General features: G+C 42.5%; 1 protein-coding gene and 1 long non-coding RNA gene across 2 annotated transcripts in view; one reads left to right on the top strand and one right to left on the bottom strand.

Annotated features, from left to right (window-relative positions):
• CDH20 (cadherin 20) overlaps positions 1-4,592 on the bottom strand; it is a 39,126-nt gene extending 34,534 nt beyond the window's left edge. Inside the window, 2 exon segments of the mRNA XM_030042070.1 lie at positions 4,341-4,547; positions 4,549-4,592. Coding sequence (XP_029897930.1) covers positions 4,341-4,547; positions 4,549-4,584 — 243 coding nt within the window. The 5' untranslated portion in view covers positions 4,585-4,592.
• A 28-nt stretch (positions 4,593-4,620) lies between these two features.
• LOC115353095 overlaps positions 4,621-12,431 on the top strand; it is an 81,236-nt gene continuing 73,425 nt past the window's right edge. The window contains exon 1 of the long non-coding RNA XR_003927418.1: positions 4,621-4,711. This is a non-coding gene — a long non-coding RNA (uncharacterized LOC115353095). The remainder of the gene's footprint in view (positions 4,712-12,431) is intronic.

Genomic DNA, 12,431 nt, shown 5'->3' with positions numbered 1-12,431 from the left:
CTAATTGATTCAGAACCACTAAGCTACATCTTGGGCATTTGTTTTAGTGCATCAGTGCGTCAGTGAGAGAATGCAGCTGCTGAGACAGATACAGATGTTAGACCTGATTGGGGAATTAGAGCTGGACTTGATGGAAGAAAACGTGTTTTGGAACATCAACAAGTCCTCATTAAATATGAAAAAGGAAAGAAAAAGAAAGAAGTCAACGTCAAATTCAAGGTCAAAGCAAAGGCAAAGGCAAAGGCATAGAAAAATGAAAAAGAAATAGAAACAGGAAAAGAAATAGAAAAAAGGGAAAGAAAAAGGGAAAGAAAAGAAAAATAAACAGGGAAAGAAAAAGGGAAAGAAATAAACAGAAAAAAAAGAAAGAAAAAGAAAAAAGAAAAAAGAAAGCATCTTTTAAAATAGCAGAAGGTGTTCGGGAAATTCAAAAGACTTAGAAGAAGATACTGAATCCAAATCATGGGTTAAATTACACCTTCTGTCCAAAGCCCTATTTGGAAGGAATGCAGTTGTGTAGGGAGCAAACAAGGCATGAACATGGCACGCTAATAAGAATTTGGGAGTACAAGAGGATCTCTGTCTAACTGTGATTTGTTAAAAACATTGGGTTTTTACCAAGGCTAGGCAGTAAGAAACGCTAGCAGCACTTTTGCAGCTTCTCGTATAACCTGCTTTTTTCTAGACAAAGCAAAGAAGAGCATAAAAGACATAATAATACCAGACTGCAATAAATCTGAAAGCATTTGGTGTCTGAAGGGACTGAAGCTCACACCACTGCTCACACCAAACCCAATATGAGGATGCTGCAGTTTGTGGTGTATGTAGAAGTCACTGTATTGGAAAGGTGATCCAGTTTTAAATTGGCTCTGTTTTATGGGTGGTGCAATAAATTGTGCTGCCATGTGGCTGACACAGAAGTAGGAGGAATTAATTTGTACTTTCTCCTCCATATTAAGGAATGGACTACAGGAGGAACAAAGCCGGTAACTCCTGAGAAATTGTTAACTGTGTCAACCTGGGTTGCTTTTTTTGATGAGGACAGTATAAAAGATTAAGGAGGCTACATCTGCATCTGAACGACACATTTCCCAGCAAAGGGCACGTGGAAGAGAGCGGTGCTGCCAAGGGCAGCTCAGGGGAGGACTTGTGCAGCTCCACTAACTGGGCTGTGAATCCATCCTTGACGTGCTCTCCCTTTACCTCCAGGGAGGTAGCACCTGCAGGGGATTTTTGTGAGGATGCATGAGTGAGTTTGGTTGATCTGCAGTGATAGTCTGTAGAAAGAATGCATTTTATTCACTCATTCAGCTGCTGTGGTTCAAATGCCTCTTTCCTTTGAAACAGGGTTAGGGAGTCTCCGGCACAGCAAAGTGGTGAAGTCTGTCCCCAGTTCAATTACTGATGCAGTTTAGGCTGCTGGATGAATGTGGAAAATACCTGCTGCAGCAAATGTGGGTCTTTGGTTTCCTATTAGCCAATAATGGCTACCTCTAGGAAAGTTGAAGCCTCGTACTTATCTGTGACAGGACCAGGAAACCTCTGAAGCTAAAATACTTTAAATTAGGATCATGAACACTGGAGAAAAGCAAAAATTGTACTGACTTCACCTCGGGAAGTTTCTTTTCATTTCCCTGTCCAGAAGATATTTTGCACCTTGCCTTACAGCTACATGGCAAAGTACATTTTTCATAGCAGCCTTGAAAAATCATATTAGGCAAGCCTGGACCTATGGTTCAAGTCAAGGTGCTTTTTGGGTTGCTCCAGTCATACATAGCTAACCAGAAACAGCCGTACAAGAGCATCAGAAGGACCCCTGTCTTATGGGAAGCCTTTAAAGTACAAAGTAAATACAGCTGGACCTACGCTGTGCACTCTTTCTCCTGACACGGCCTTGGAGAGGGCGGAAGGATAAAAGCAAGGCCTGGCGAGCGGGATGTTTCGGGGCGTTGTGGGTGGTATCGGTCAGAAGAGGCTCTGCCCGGCCGGGCCGGGGACCCAGGGCCGCTTGGAGGGCTGGTGCTAGCGGCAGCCGCAGGCTGGGAGTCCCGCACCTCCACCCCGCTCCGCACAAGCCCTGCCAGAGCTATCTCTGAGTCGGCCCGGGGTGACTCGGGCTGAAAAATTTCTGGCCTGCCAGAACAATTAATTCGGCCCACGGTCTACTCCCTGCTGACCCCTTTCCTAAGTATCCCTAAGACACGGGCAGCGTGGACGCAGGCCGGGGGCGATGAATCGCGGTGGGCCGCAGGTCCTCCCGAGAGCCTGTGCCGTCGGCCGGATGAGGCGAGGGGAAGCCTTTCCCGCCGGCAGCCCCCGCCGCATTCATCCCACTGCTCGGCTGGCCGCTCCGCACCCAGCTCAGGGGTGGGAGAGCACGAAATGTTTGACCCCCGGAGGCCCGTGTCGGCGGCGGAGTTCCCCAGTGTCCGGCCTGCGCGGAGCGGTGCAGAGTGGGGAGGCCTTCAGAGAGATCCAGCCGTGTTAGCTCAGCAGTGCGTAGGGCTAATTGGCCCTGTTAACCGTGGGAGCTAATTAGCCCTTGCGCACCCCCGTGCTAACACAGCCGCGGCGTAGGCGGTCCCGGAGAGAGCTCCCTTACTGCAGCTTGGGCCTTTGTGTGGTGGGGACAGACCACGAAGGGTCGTCCCTTCGTCCCCGCGCTCAGCAGAGCCGAGCGGCAGAGAGCTCGAGAGCGCTGCCAACCGCGCCGAGCTTTTGTGCTCCTAATGACACTGTCAAGTCTGAAACAAAGAGGAGTCGGTTTCTTCCAGTACTTGTTTTAGCTAAAATTCAGCTCACAGTGCAAGGCTGGAGTCGTTTCAGATGAAACTGAGTATGTGAAATAATATGTCTGGCCCTTGTTCCAAAGCTGGGAATTGCATGAAAACAAATATTAATTTCTTTAATCAATAGAGATATCAAGAGCTGAAAAGCTAGGTGCAGAGATGAATGAAGACTAATGAGGTCTCATTTGGCGGCAATCACTAGTAATGCCATTGCTGTGGGAGGAAGGAGAGCACATCTTGCTGTCAGTCACACAGGGATAAATCAGGAGGAGGTCTTTTGAAGCCCATGGATTCATTTTCATTTATACTGGTGTGACTGAGGGCACAGTTTAGCTCTGTGGGGTTGTAGAATGATAAATACAAGTCCAAAATGGGCCTCTGGATATATGATTCTTTTTTTTTTTTTTTTTTTTTCTTTTTTCCTGCAGATGCATAGCTTGGAAGGAAAGAAGGAGCCTTGATCATGTCAAAATAAGCAATGAAATCTGAAGGCATTGTTTACTGACTTCCTTTCTTAGTTCTTAATTTTTCATATCTACCTATATCTACTCTGTACTCATCATAGTGGTATCTGATATTCTAGGCATGTAAAATCTTAACTGTATTGTTCAAACACTTAAGCGCACTAACTCTCCCCCTCCCCACTTTTTCCAGATTTATCACCTCGGTGTAGACTAGAAGCAAACTTGGTGCTGACTATAATCCTTGGAATAACAGGATCAATACTTTAAATAATTCAGAGTCTTTAAAAACAGTCAGAAAACAAAAAAGGGAGGATGCTTATAGTGAGGCAGATTGTGATGGCAGACATCACTGGTCTGATTTCCATTAGCTCGTTCCTAAAGGAGCTACAGAAAAGTGAATGCAAAATACTACCAAGTAGATGGAGTGAGCTTAGGGATATCTGTACTGATGTGAGGGTTCTTGGGGTATAAGGGATCAAAAAATAGGACCCTTCATGGTTGGATTTAATGAGCTGTCCCTCTACCCTTCTAGATCTGGAGCAACTTCTCTGTATTCCACCCAATTAATCTGAGGTCAGACTGTGGTAAGCAAGAAGATACTCTGACCCTAGACATTTGCAGAAAACAAAAATTGAAATGTCAGTTTTCAAGAGAAACTGGCTATTTAATTTGATTGTGAATTTCAGCTTCCAGCTGACTTGATCACAGACAGAAACATGATCACAAACTCTTCCTTTCTTTCCTAATCCTCATATGTCAATATAACCTTGCTTTGCCTTGACATCGTAGGAGTCCCTGGAAAGATCACTGCAGATTTTCTAACACTAACTCAATTACAGATGACGATTGATGCAGCAGATCTCTTTGAAATAGGCAAATATATTGACAGCCCCTTGAAACAGAAATTCTTCCCAAATGAAGGTGACACTGGTCAAAAGCTCTTGGGAGCAGAAGTGAAATTAGTGTGGATAAATTCACTGCCAGAAAGAAGGTGAAGGCACTTAGAGAAACTTCCCCTGTTTCACCATGGTCTGCAGATACACAGGTGTATATAGCCTGCCAGATACCTTTCTGGTGCGGGTCTTACCTTCCCAACGTAGAGAGGGTCAGTTCCCGTGTACTCCTCCAGAACGAAGAACTGGTTCCACACCCAGCTCCGCTTCATACGCTGATGCAGCTTGTCTGACAGGTTGTCTTCTTGCCCTTCAGTGAGGGGCCTGGCACTTCCTGACAGCACAGTTGTGGTAAGGTCCATCAGTCCCCAAAAATACAAGGAGACACCAAGTCCCAAGCAAGTTCTTTGCATTGCTCATTCTACCTGAAGTCCACATCCGTTTACTAGGGCTGACTTAAAAGTCAAAACACAGTATCTTAGGTCCCTTGAGAAGAAAGTAAGTCCCGTGTGCAGTCCTTTGAAATGTCCAAGAGAGATCCTGGTTCTGAGAATGGCAGTCTCCTGTAAAGTTAAAGGAAATTCATAAGAGGATGTTTTTTTCCCCAAGGTGAAAGAGTTTCCTCAATAGGAAAATACGTTATAAAATATTTAATCTTTTCTATAAAAATATAATATCAGGAGGCACACCTTCTGAAACTAGGAATACTATTACCATATAAGCTGCAGAACTGGAGCCTTAGATACGAGAATTGTCAGGGATTAGTCAATAAGTAACAGTTCCCTACTTTGCTAACTTAGCTGTAGTGTTGCTTTATGGTATTGATTGGCATGAGTTAAGTGCATACTCTTTACAAATATTTATGACCAGAAGTCCCTAGAGAATATTTAAAAACAGTTCACTCTGCAAAATTATAATAGCTGGTGAACACTTTGGCAACCATCTTTCTCCTTCTGTTTGGAAATTATGTCATTGTCATTATGCACACGTGCACGCACACATCTACATAAATATAGATATTACTGCTATATTGCAAACCTTGAATATAACTTCTAGCAGCTCCAAGTTATTTCTAATTTTAATTGCTCTTTAAACCTCCCCATTCCTTGAATTCAGGTTTCACACCCTGCTGCCTCCTCTCTGAGGAGTTGATTGCTGCTAAAAATGCAACATTTCTAGAATTTGAATGGTCAGTTAATCATTTTATGACCCACAAAAGCTTTCACAGTGCTGATGGTCACATGCTATTGTGTGATATGTCCAAGCAAGTCAAGCTAACACATTTTTTCCTCCACCAGCCTCAAAGACCTGTTTAGGCAGAGGAATGCTGACCTCTATCAGAGGACACTTTCTCATCAGTCTGGGATCTTTTGTTACCATGAAGTCAGTTTAGTTGGTGACCTCACTCCAGGCTGTGGATTGTAGCAAACCTTTCCTTCACCATTTTGCTGCGTTTAATGATGCGGTCCTGCACTCAGGTTACTCTGTCAAAACACTCCATACATCCTCTGTGGGCCTAGTATTTTTGCTGTCCTTTTTAAGAACTCTTCTTTCTTTTTTTCAGGAGAAAACCAGACTCATTAGGAAAGGCGTATGGGGCTCTGAGGCTTAAGCAAGTAGTTCACACTTCATTTTATTGCTGTTTTATACTTAAGTCTTTAGGCTTAATTAATTGTTTTATCCTGTGGAAATAAAATGTAGCAGGAGATATCTGTCAAATATTTCTAACTTCCTTGAAATCCTTGAAAGGTTTCAAAATCATAAAAAATATTTTAAAGAGTGTTGCATGATAATATTTTGAAGTGAAGTCTGAGACAATGCAATGCTTTCAGCAGAGAAGAAGAGAGTGTTTGAAAATTCCCCAGCATCCAAGCTGGTAGAACTGGAGGACTGAGTACACTTAGAAATCTACTGAAACAGAAATTCAGAATTTAATCCAAAAGTTGGCGGAAATCTGAAGAAGGCAGCTTAAGCCTGGAACAGATGTCCACAGGGGAAGTAAAGACAAAATAACTATCTATCTTAGACTAATTACTACACAAAATAATGTTTCCAAGTATAAAGCCCAGAAGGAATATGACTACACAGTGCTGCTAGTTTATACAGTTGTGAAGTGCAGCGGACAACTAACAGGTCCTTTACCTTGAAAAGTTTACAACCTAAGGCTCAATAGATACAACAAAGAAAGGACAAACTGTAAGCACAGAACACGGTAAATCTCTTCTAAGCAGAGCAATGTACAGAACTGCTGGTTGTTTAGACATTGGCTATGTAATGTGCTAGGGCTTATTGTCTGCAAAGCCAAAGAATGGGGATTTATCTAAGCAGTACAAGCCCAGAAGGACCACAGTAATCTCTGTGTGTCTGTCACTTCATGAAGAAGCTGGCAGCTGTTTGTGAGAGGCAGGGACAAGGCTTAGCTTGCTGGATACCCACAGTCAAAGGAGTCCAGGAGCTGTGTGTGCAGTGCTTGCCTCTGAGGAGACTGAAGTAGACGGACGCCTGTAATCTTGAGAGCAGACAACAGACGACCCTTTATTGCTAAAACACACACATACTTATAGTCACATATTCTGCAAAGTCACTGTACACGCGCACAAGCATAAAATATGATTGGTTATATCAACACTGTACACGCGCACAAACATAAGATATAATTGGTTATACTAACTCTGTACACGTGCATAAACATAGGACATAATTGGTTATACCAATTAAAACACGCGAAACTTGTCTCAGTCTAATTGGTCAAGATAAACTGCCGAATTGAGGTTCTTTGTGCCAAGTTCCCTTTATCGTGGAATGCGCACCTCTGTTCTTCTAATTGGCATCTTTCTTTTTTTTGTCTTCTTGTTTATTCTGTTCAAGGTCTTCTAAAGGCCTCTGGAATGCTCTTGCGACCGACGTTAGCTAAATATGTGTCCACAGCCTCTCTCTGTCCTGTGAGTCCTTATCTCCCAATAGCCGATATACATTTAGACTGGCGAAAGGAGGCTGAAGTCCTCTTCGCGTAATAGGTACATCCACCTTGCTCTTGGCGTGTTGTCAACAGCAAGTTTTTCTTGGCAAAGTCAGGGGGACATCACTGACAACCCATGTTTTGCTGGCAAGTAAATGTGGGGAAGGGCCTCCCACCATCCCCTCAACATGATTTGAGGGAACTCAGCACTGCCTCTGCTGTGCAGCAGGAAGGGAAAGTGGAAGCAGGCTATGATCCAGTGGCTAAGGTCCTGCCTGGAGTTTTTACTTTAAGAAATTCCATCTACTGTACAAGTCATTTACATTTTTGTTCATGTGACAAAAGAGGTGATACAACATGATGGACCAATTCCTGTGGCAACGAGAATTGTGTTTGTAGGTGAACTCCCAAACCACAAATTCAAAACTAATGGTGCCAGATGTCTCCTGCAATTAAGTTCAGCCAACAGTGCTCAGGCAAGGTAGTATCAAGACATGGTTAAATAAACTTGCAGAGTTACCAGTATGCCTGTAATGAGGCAATAGCAAAAGAAATCTGATCATCAGGATGCTTTTTCTGCACATGTGCATTGTATCATCAGAAAGCAAAGTAAGTAGAAGCACTGAAGTAAAGGTCACGATCAGGGACATAAATGCTTCAGGCTCTCTGTGATAACAGCTTTTGTCATTTGAATGTCACTCGGCATCGCAGTGCAGTTCCATGAGGAACCTTTCTTGAAAACAGTGTGCAACTCAGTGGCCCCCAGGAGCAACATCCCTAAGAGCATTTCCTATTTCTGATGCAATCTCATTGTGGGATATGGCAACTATCAGGAAACTTGTCATTAAGTAATATAAAGTCTTGTAAAAGGGTGTTCCTTCCCTGAGTACTAGTAATTTCTCCATTTAATGCCAGCCCACGGTGATGTAGTCATATATTTTTGTAGAAACAGAAGAAAGCGCTAGTGTTGAGGTGGCACAGAACTTTTTTTTGTTAATACCAGAGTTTCTGGTGTCTCATGCCTTTCCAAAACTGTGAGCAAGCAGGCTCAAACTCATCACATTGTGCTTCTGGCCTAAAGGCAAATTAATACTATTAATAGCAGTATTTAATCAAGAATGGTTCCTCTATCTCTGAGGCTGAAGGAGAATGAGATTTTTTTTTCTGTCTCAGGTCCTCAGCTGGTATTAAAAGAATGAAAAAGACCTTTGTTAACTTCTGGCCTGAGGTGCTGCTGATCTCTCTGGGGCTCTTTACCCAGAGCTTCACCAGCCCCAGGCGTGTACTATTGGCCTCTGGAGCTGCAAGACCTACTGGTCAAGCAAAGTATTTCTCAGCAGTGCAAAAGGCACTCACATACATTTAGGGTTTGAATTGTGTGGTAGCACAAGTGGCGGCTGAGCTACAGTTAAGGTCATGGATGACTGAGTCTTTCAGAGGACTCATGCAGATGGCTTCTTCACCAGCTGAGTGTGATGGATAAGTATGGGGTCACACAGACTGTAGACACGACAGTTGGTTAGGATGATAGCCATATGCTTTGAGTGTGCTAGCTTGGTGGGATCTCTAGCCTTAAGTGGACCTTAGCGGTTTTTGATGCAGATGGATGACGCAGGCTTTGAGGCAGAGTCTGTTCTTCTGCCTCAGGCTGGGTAGTTCCTTGCAGGGAGATCAGGGGGACCAGTCATACAGGAAAGAACTTGTTGGCATGACTGAGTGAGGCAGAACTGAACCTTTAATATTCTCTAATGCAAGTTGTTTCTTGGAGCCTTTCAAAACGGATTCTTAAGGACATCTGCAAAGATGGAATTGATAAGCCTCTGCTTGTCATATGAAATATATTATAGAAACACAGTTCATGGCTCAGCATGGGGATGTGCAAAGGATTTGAAGGCAGTAAAGGGAGGGAAATCTTGTTTTCCTTGCTCACACAAAAAAATTATCGAACCCAGGAAGACTACATGACCAAAACCTGTGGAATTTTTGCAGAGGGTATTTTATATTTCAAGAACAATTTAAATGTTTCAGAACCCAGTTCGTTACCCACATTGAGTACTCCTTTGTGATAGGCTTAGCTGCATCTGTGCAGTTAAGATTCCTGACCCAAAGTGAATGCCTTTCTTGTCCCTGCTTTTGTGATGAATATTTGACTATCAGTTCAGTTGTTTAGGTTACTTTCTCTGTTCTTCCCTTGCAAACATTGCTGAAAGTTCTTTTAACTGTCACTCAACAGTTACAAATATGGCTTTTGGCTTCGTAAAGACCCATGAAGGTCTGACCGAACCCTGTGCAACTGGTGGTCTATACATGGTACAAAGAAACTAACTAATTGTTCCACACAAAAGAGTCACAATAATGCACTTTTCACCAATGCAAATAATACAAATTTCTCTTTTAGCCCATATTATGAATTAAAGTAGGCAATTCTAAGTATGAGCTACTTTTCATGCTCCAATTTTAAAGACACCCCCCCCAACACATATTTGTACATTAAACTATTCTTAATTGAATATCTAATTCTGGGCAAAGATGAAAAGGAAAAAGAAATATCTGCCAGCACCAACTTCTAGCTTTTCTTGCAAGTGACCCATTTATCTTCTAATTCTGACGAAAACAGCACTTCCAAAGAAAGGATAAAAATATTAATAGTTTGGATGACCATATGGGCATCCAGAGAGTTCCACTGGGATTGAAATATATTGTGCTCCATACATATTTGCATAAATGCCAAGGATTTTATAGTCAAAAAGCTCAGACTTGAAAATGTTTATACACATGCTTAGTGTATTTGTCACATTGAGCAAACTGTCTCCCAGAAAGTCAGTGGACTATCTGCATTCATAAAATTAATTACATGCTTATATCTTTTATGCCTGGTCCTTCCAATGGATTTTGCCATGTAGACCCAGCATTCATGTAGAATGCTACAGACCTTAGTGGATCCCATGCAGGCACATTGCCTGAGCAGGGACAATTCATTTGCAGGAGACATATTACACTGACAAAGTGGGGAAGAAAGAGGTAATCACTTTTAAACTCCCTCCTCCAATTTCTTTGTACATAAATACACAAATACATGTGATATTTCTAGTATAGATATGTGAATGTTTCTTAGCAGCACGTACACTGCACTAGGAATATGTTAATGGCAAATTATTTCTGTGTTTAATGACACATTTAAAGAGTTTCCCCCCATTATTTTACCAAAAGAAACCAAACAATTCAGTAATGACCACAGTAGGAAGAAATTAAATTTGAGTGAAAAGAATTCTCCAAGTGAGCTATTCACTTTGTTCCCTGAATTTCTTGTGATATTTTAAATCCAAGGTGGGGGTGTAAGTATTGCGCAGTTTTTTACTCCCCATTAAATGGATTATTCTTTTATGTTTTCACAGATTACTTAGGTTTCCTGTACCCTCAGTTGCTCAGGGCTTTGTCATAAAATGCCCTTGCAATAACCCTGCAGGAGCGCCAGTCAGTGAGAAAGTGTAGGCTGTATTCGGCACGAGGCAGACCACCCGCAACAGGTGCCTAACACCAGCCGCCAGGGATGGAGGCTCCACTGAGACAGCATCTAAAATCTCCTAAGCAATTTATGCAATACTTGTCTCATTTTAGAAATCCTAATGCTTGCAGTACCTAAGTTAGGTACCTCTAAACAGACTGTCTGATTATAGTCCTAAATGTTTTTGTACTGCTTCCAGAGCTTCATATGTTTTATCTCTGGCCCAGGCCAGTCCTACTGTCATTATTACCTATTGCTATACTTACTGGGCAAGCTTAAATTAAAAGGAAAAATCTAGAGGCATTTGTTACTTTTCTTGAAAATAGACTGGGCCTGAACATGTGTTTTTATTTTTACTTCATTTTATTGAAATCTTCATAAATACAATGAAACTTGACAACATACCATATGGCGCATAAACATTAACTCAGAATACAATCCATTGTCATAAAATTACATCTACAGACCACTCAACAATCTCTCCTGGGACACATCAGTGAACTCATTTTGCTCAAGATCTGAAGTCCTTCAAAGCTACAGAGTGCCTGCAGAGTGAAAAATCCCACAGAACAACAGAGGGAGTCCCATCATATAAATCCCAGCCTGTGGCTATAGACGCATAAAAAGATCAAAAAGAATGAAACACAGACACACAATCACAAAGTAAACATTTCCAAATAAAATGATGCTGATAACTTGCATCAGGGGAGGATCTGATCCCCAGCTTTTACTCAGTGTGAGGTACTGTAAATAATACCGCAAAAGAGCAGGACAGAAGTACAAGAGGGTTTCAAAAGCTCCATGCTGGTCTAACTAACTCTGCTGAAGTCAGCCTCAATAGGAACTAAGTGAGGCATTGCAAATACATTGGAAAATCCAAATAAATGCCAGATAAAACAACCCCTCTTCAATCAAGGATGTGCAAAAATATAGAATACATGAAAACAATCGCTCTTCAATCAAGGATGTGCAAAAATATAGAATACATGTGAAAATCATACTAATTAAGCTTTCACTATTAAGGAAAAACTCCTTTTAGTTCTCACAGTCTTCTGATTACTTTTGCCACGCTGTCAAGAAAAACCCTGTACAACTGACTCTAAATTGTGACTTGATGTTCGTGTAAATATGATGTTCATGTGATAACCCTCTCAAGCACATCTCTTTTTTTTTTTAAAATATAAAGTCCCTCCTGTCCCCCAAAGCGTGACCTCTCTTGCTGGCTTTGCAGCTGTACCAGGAGCCTTTGCTCAGACCTGTCTCAAGGCTCCTAAGCAGTATAGGCAAAATCTGTAATTTCCTGCCAACAATGAGAGGGCTGGGTGGGAAGTGTGGAATTTCCCGTGCTATAAAAAAGGAGGAAGGAGAAGGATGGGTCAGGTGTGGGGTGAAGATCTGGTGCATGTTGGAAAGCCAGGGTTTCTGCGAAGGCAATAAGAAGATAAGACCGTGAATACTGCTGTGACAACTGAAGCTCTGCAAGCTGAGAGGCCAGCAGGAATAAAGCTCAGGAATGCAGCCTGCTGCCCTAGGCACTGGAGTTCTTATGCCCTGAACAGGACCTACTCACAACTGTTATAATCCTCTTTGAGAAAAATGTACTTAGGCCTTCCCTCTATTTTTCATTTGCTTCCTTCTGCCCATGTCCCTCCCCTCTTCCAGACCCTGAGCAGACGCCTTGCCTGATCTGCCATTCCCCTGCAATGGGATAACACCCATTCCTGTTGTACACTGGGAATGCATTTTAAATCTGAGGTGTCCCTGCCTGTGCTGCATGGTGGCTATGGTAGCAGATCATGTTCTCTAGCTACAAAACATTGC

This window comes from Aquila chrysaetos, chromosome 18, assembly GCF_900496995.4.
Source record: "Aquila chrysaetos chrysaetos chromosome 18, bAquChr1.4, whole genome shotgun sequence".
Lineage (NCBI taxonomy): Eukaryota > Metazoa > Chordata > Aves > Accipitriformes > Accipitridae > Aquila > Aquila chrysaetos.
The sequence above is the reverse complement of the archived record's forward strand: the minus strand, read 5'-3'. Positions and strand labels throughout refer to the sequence as shown.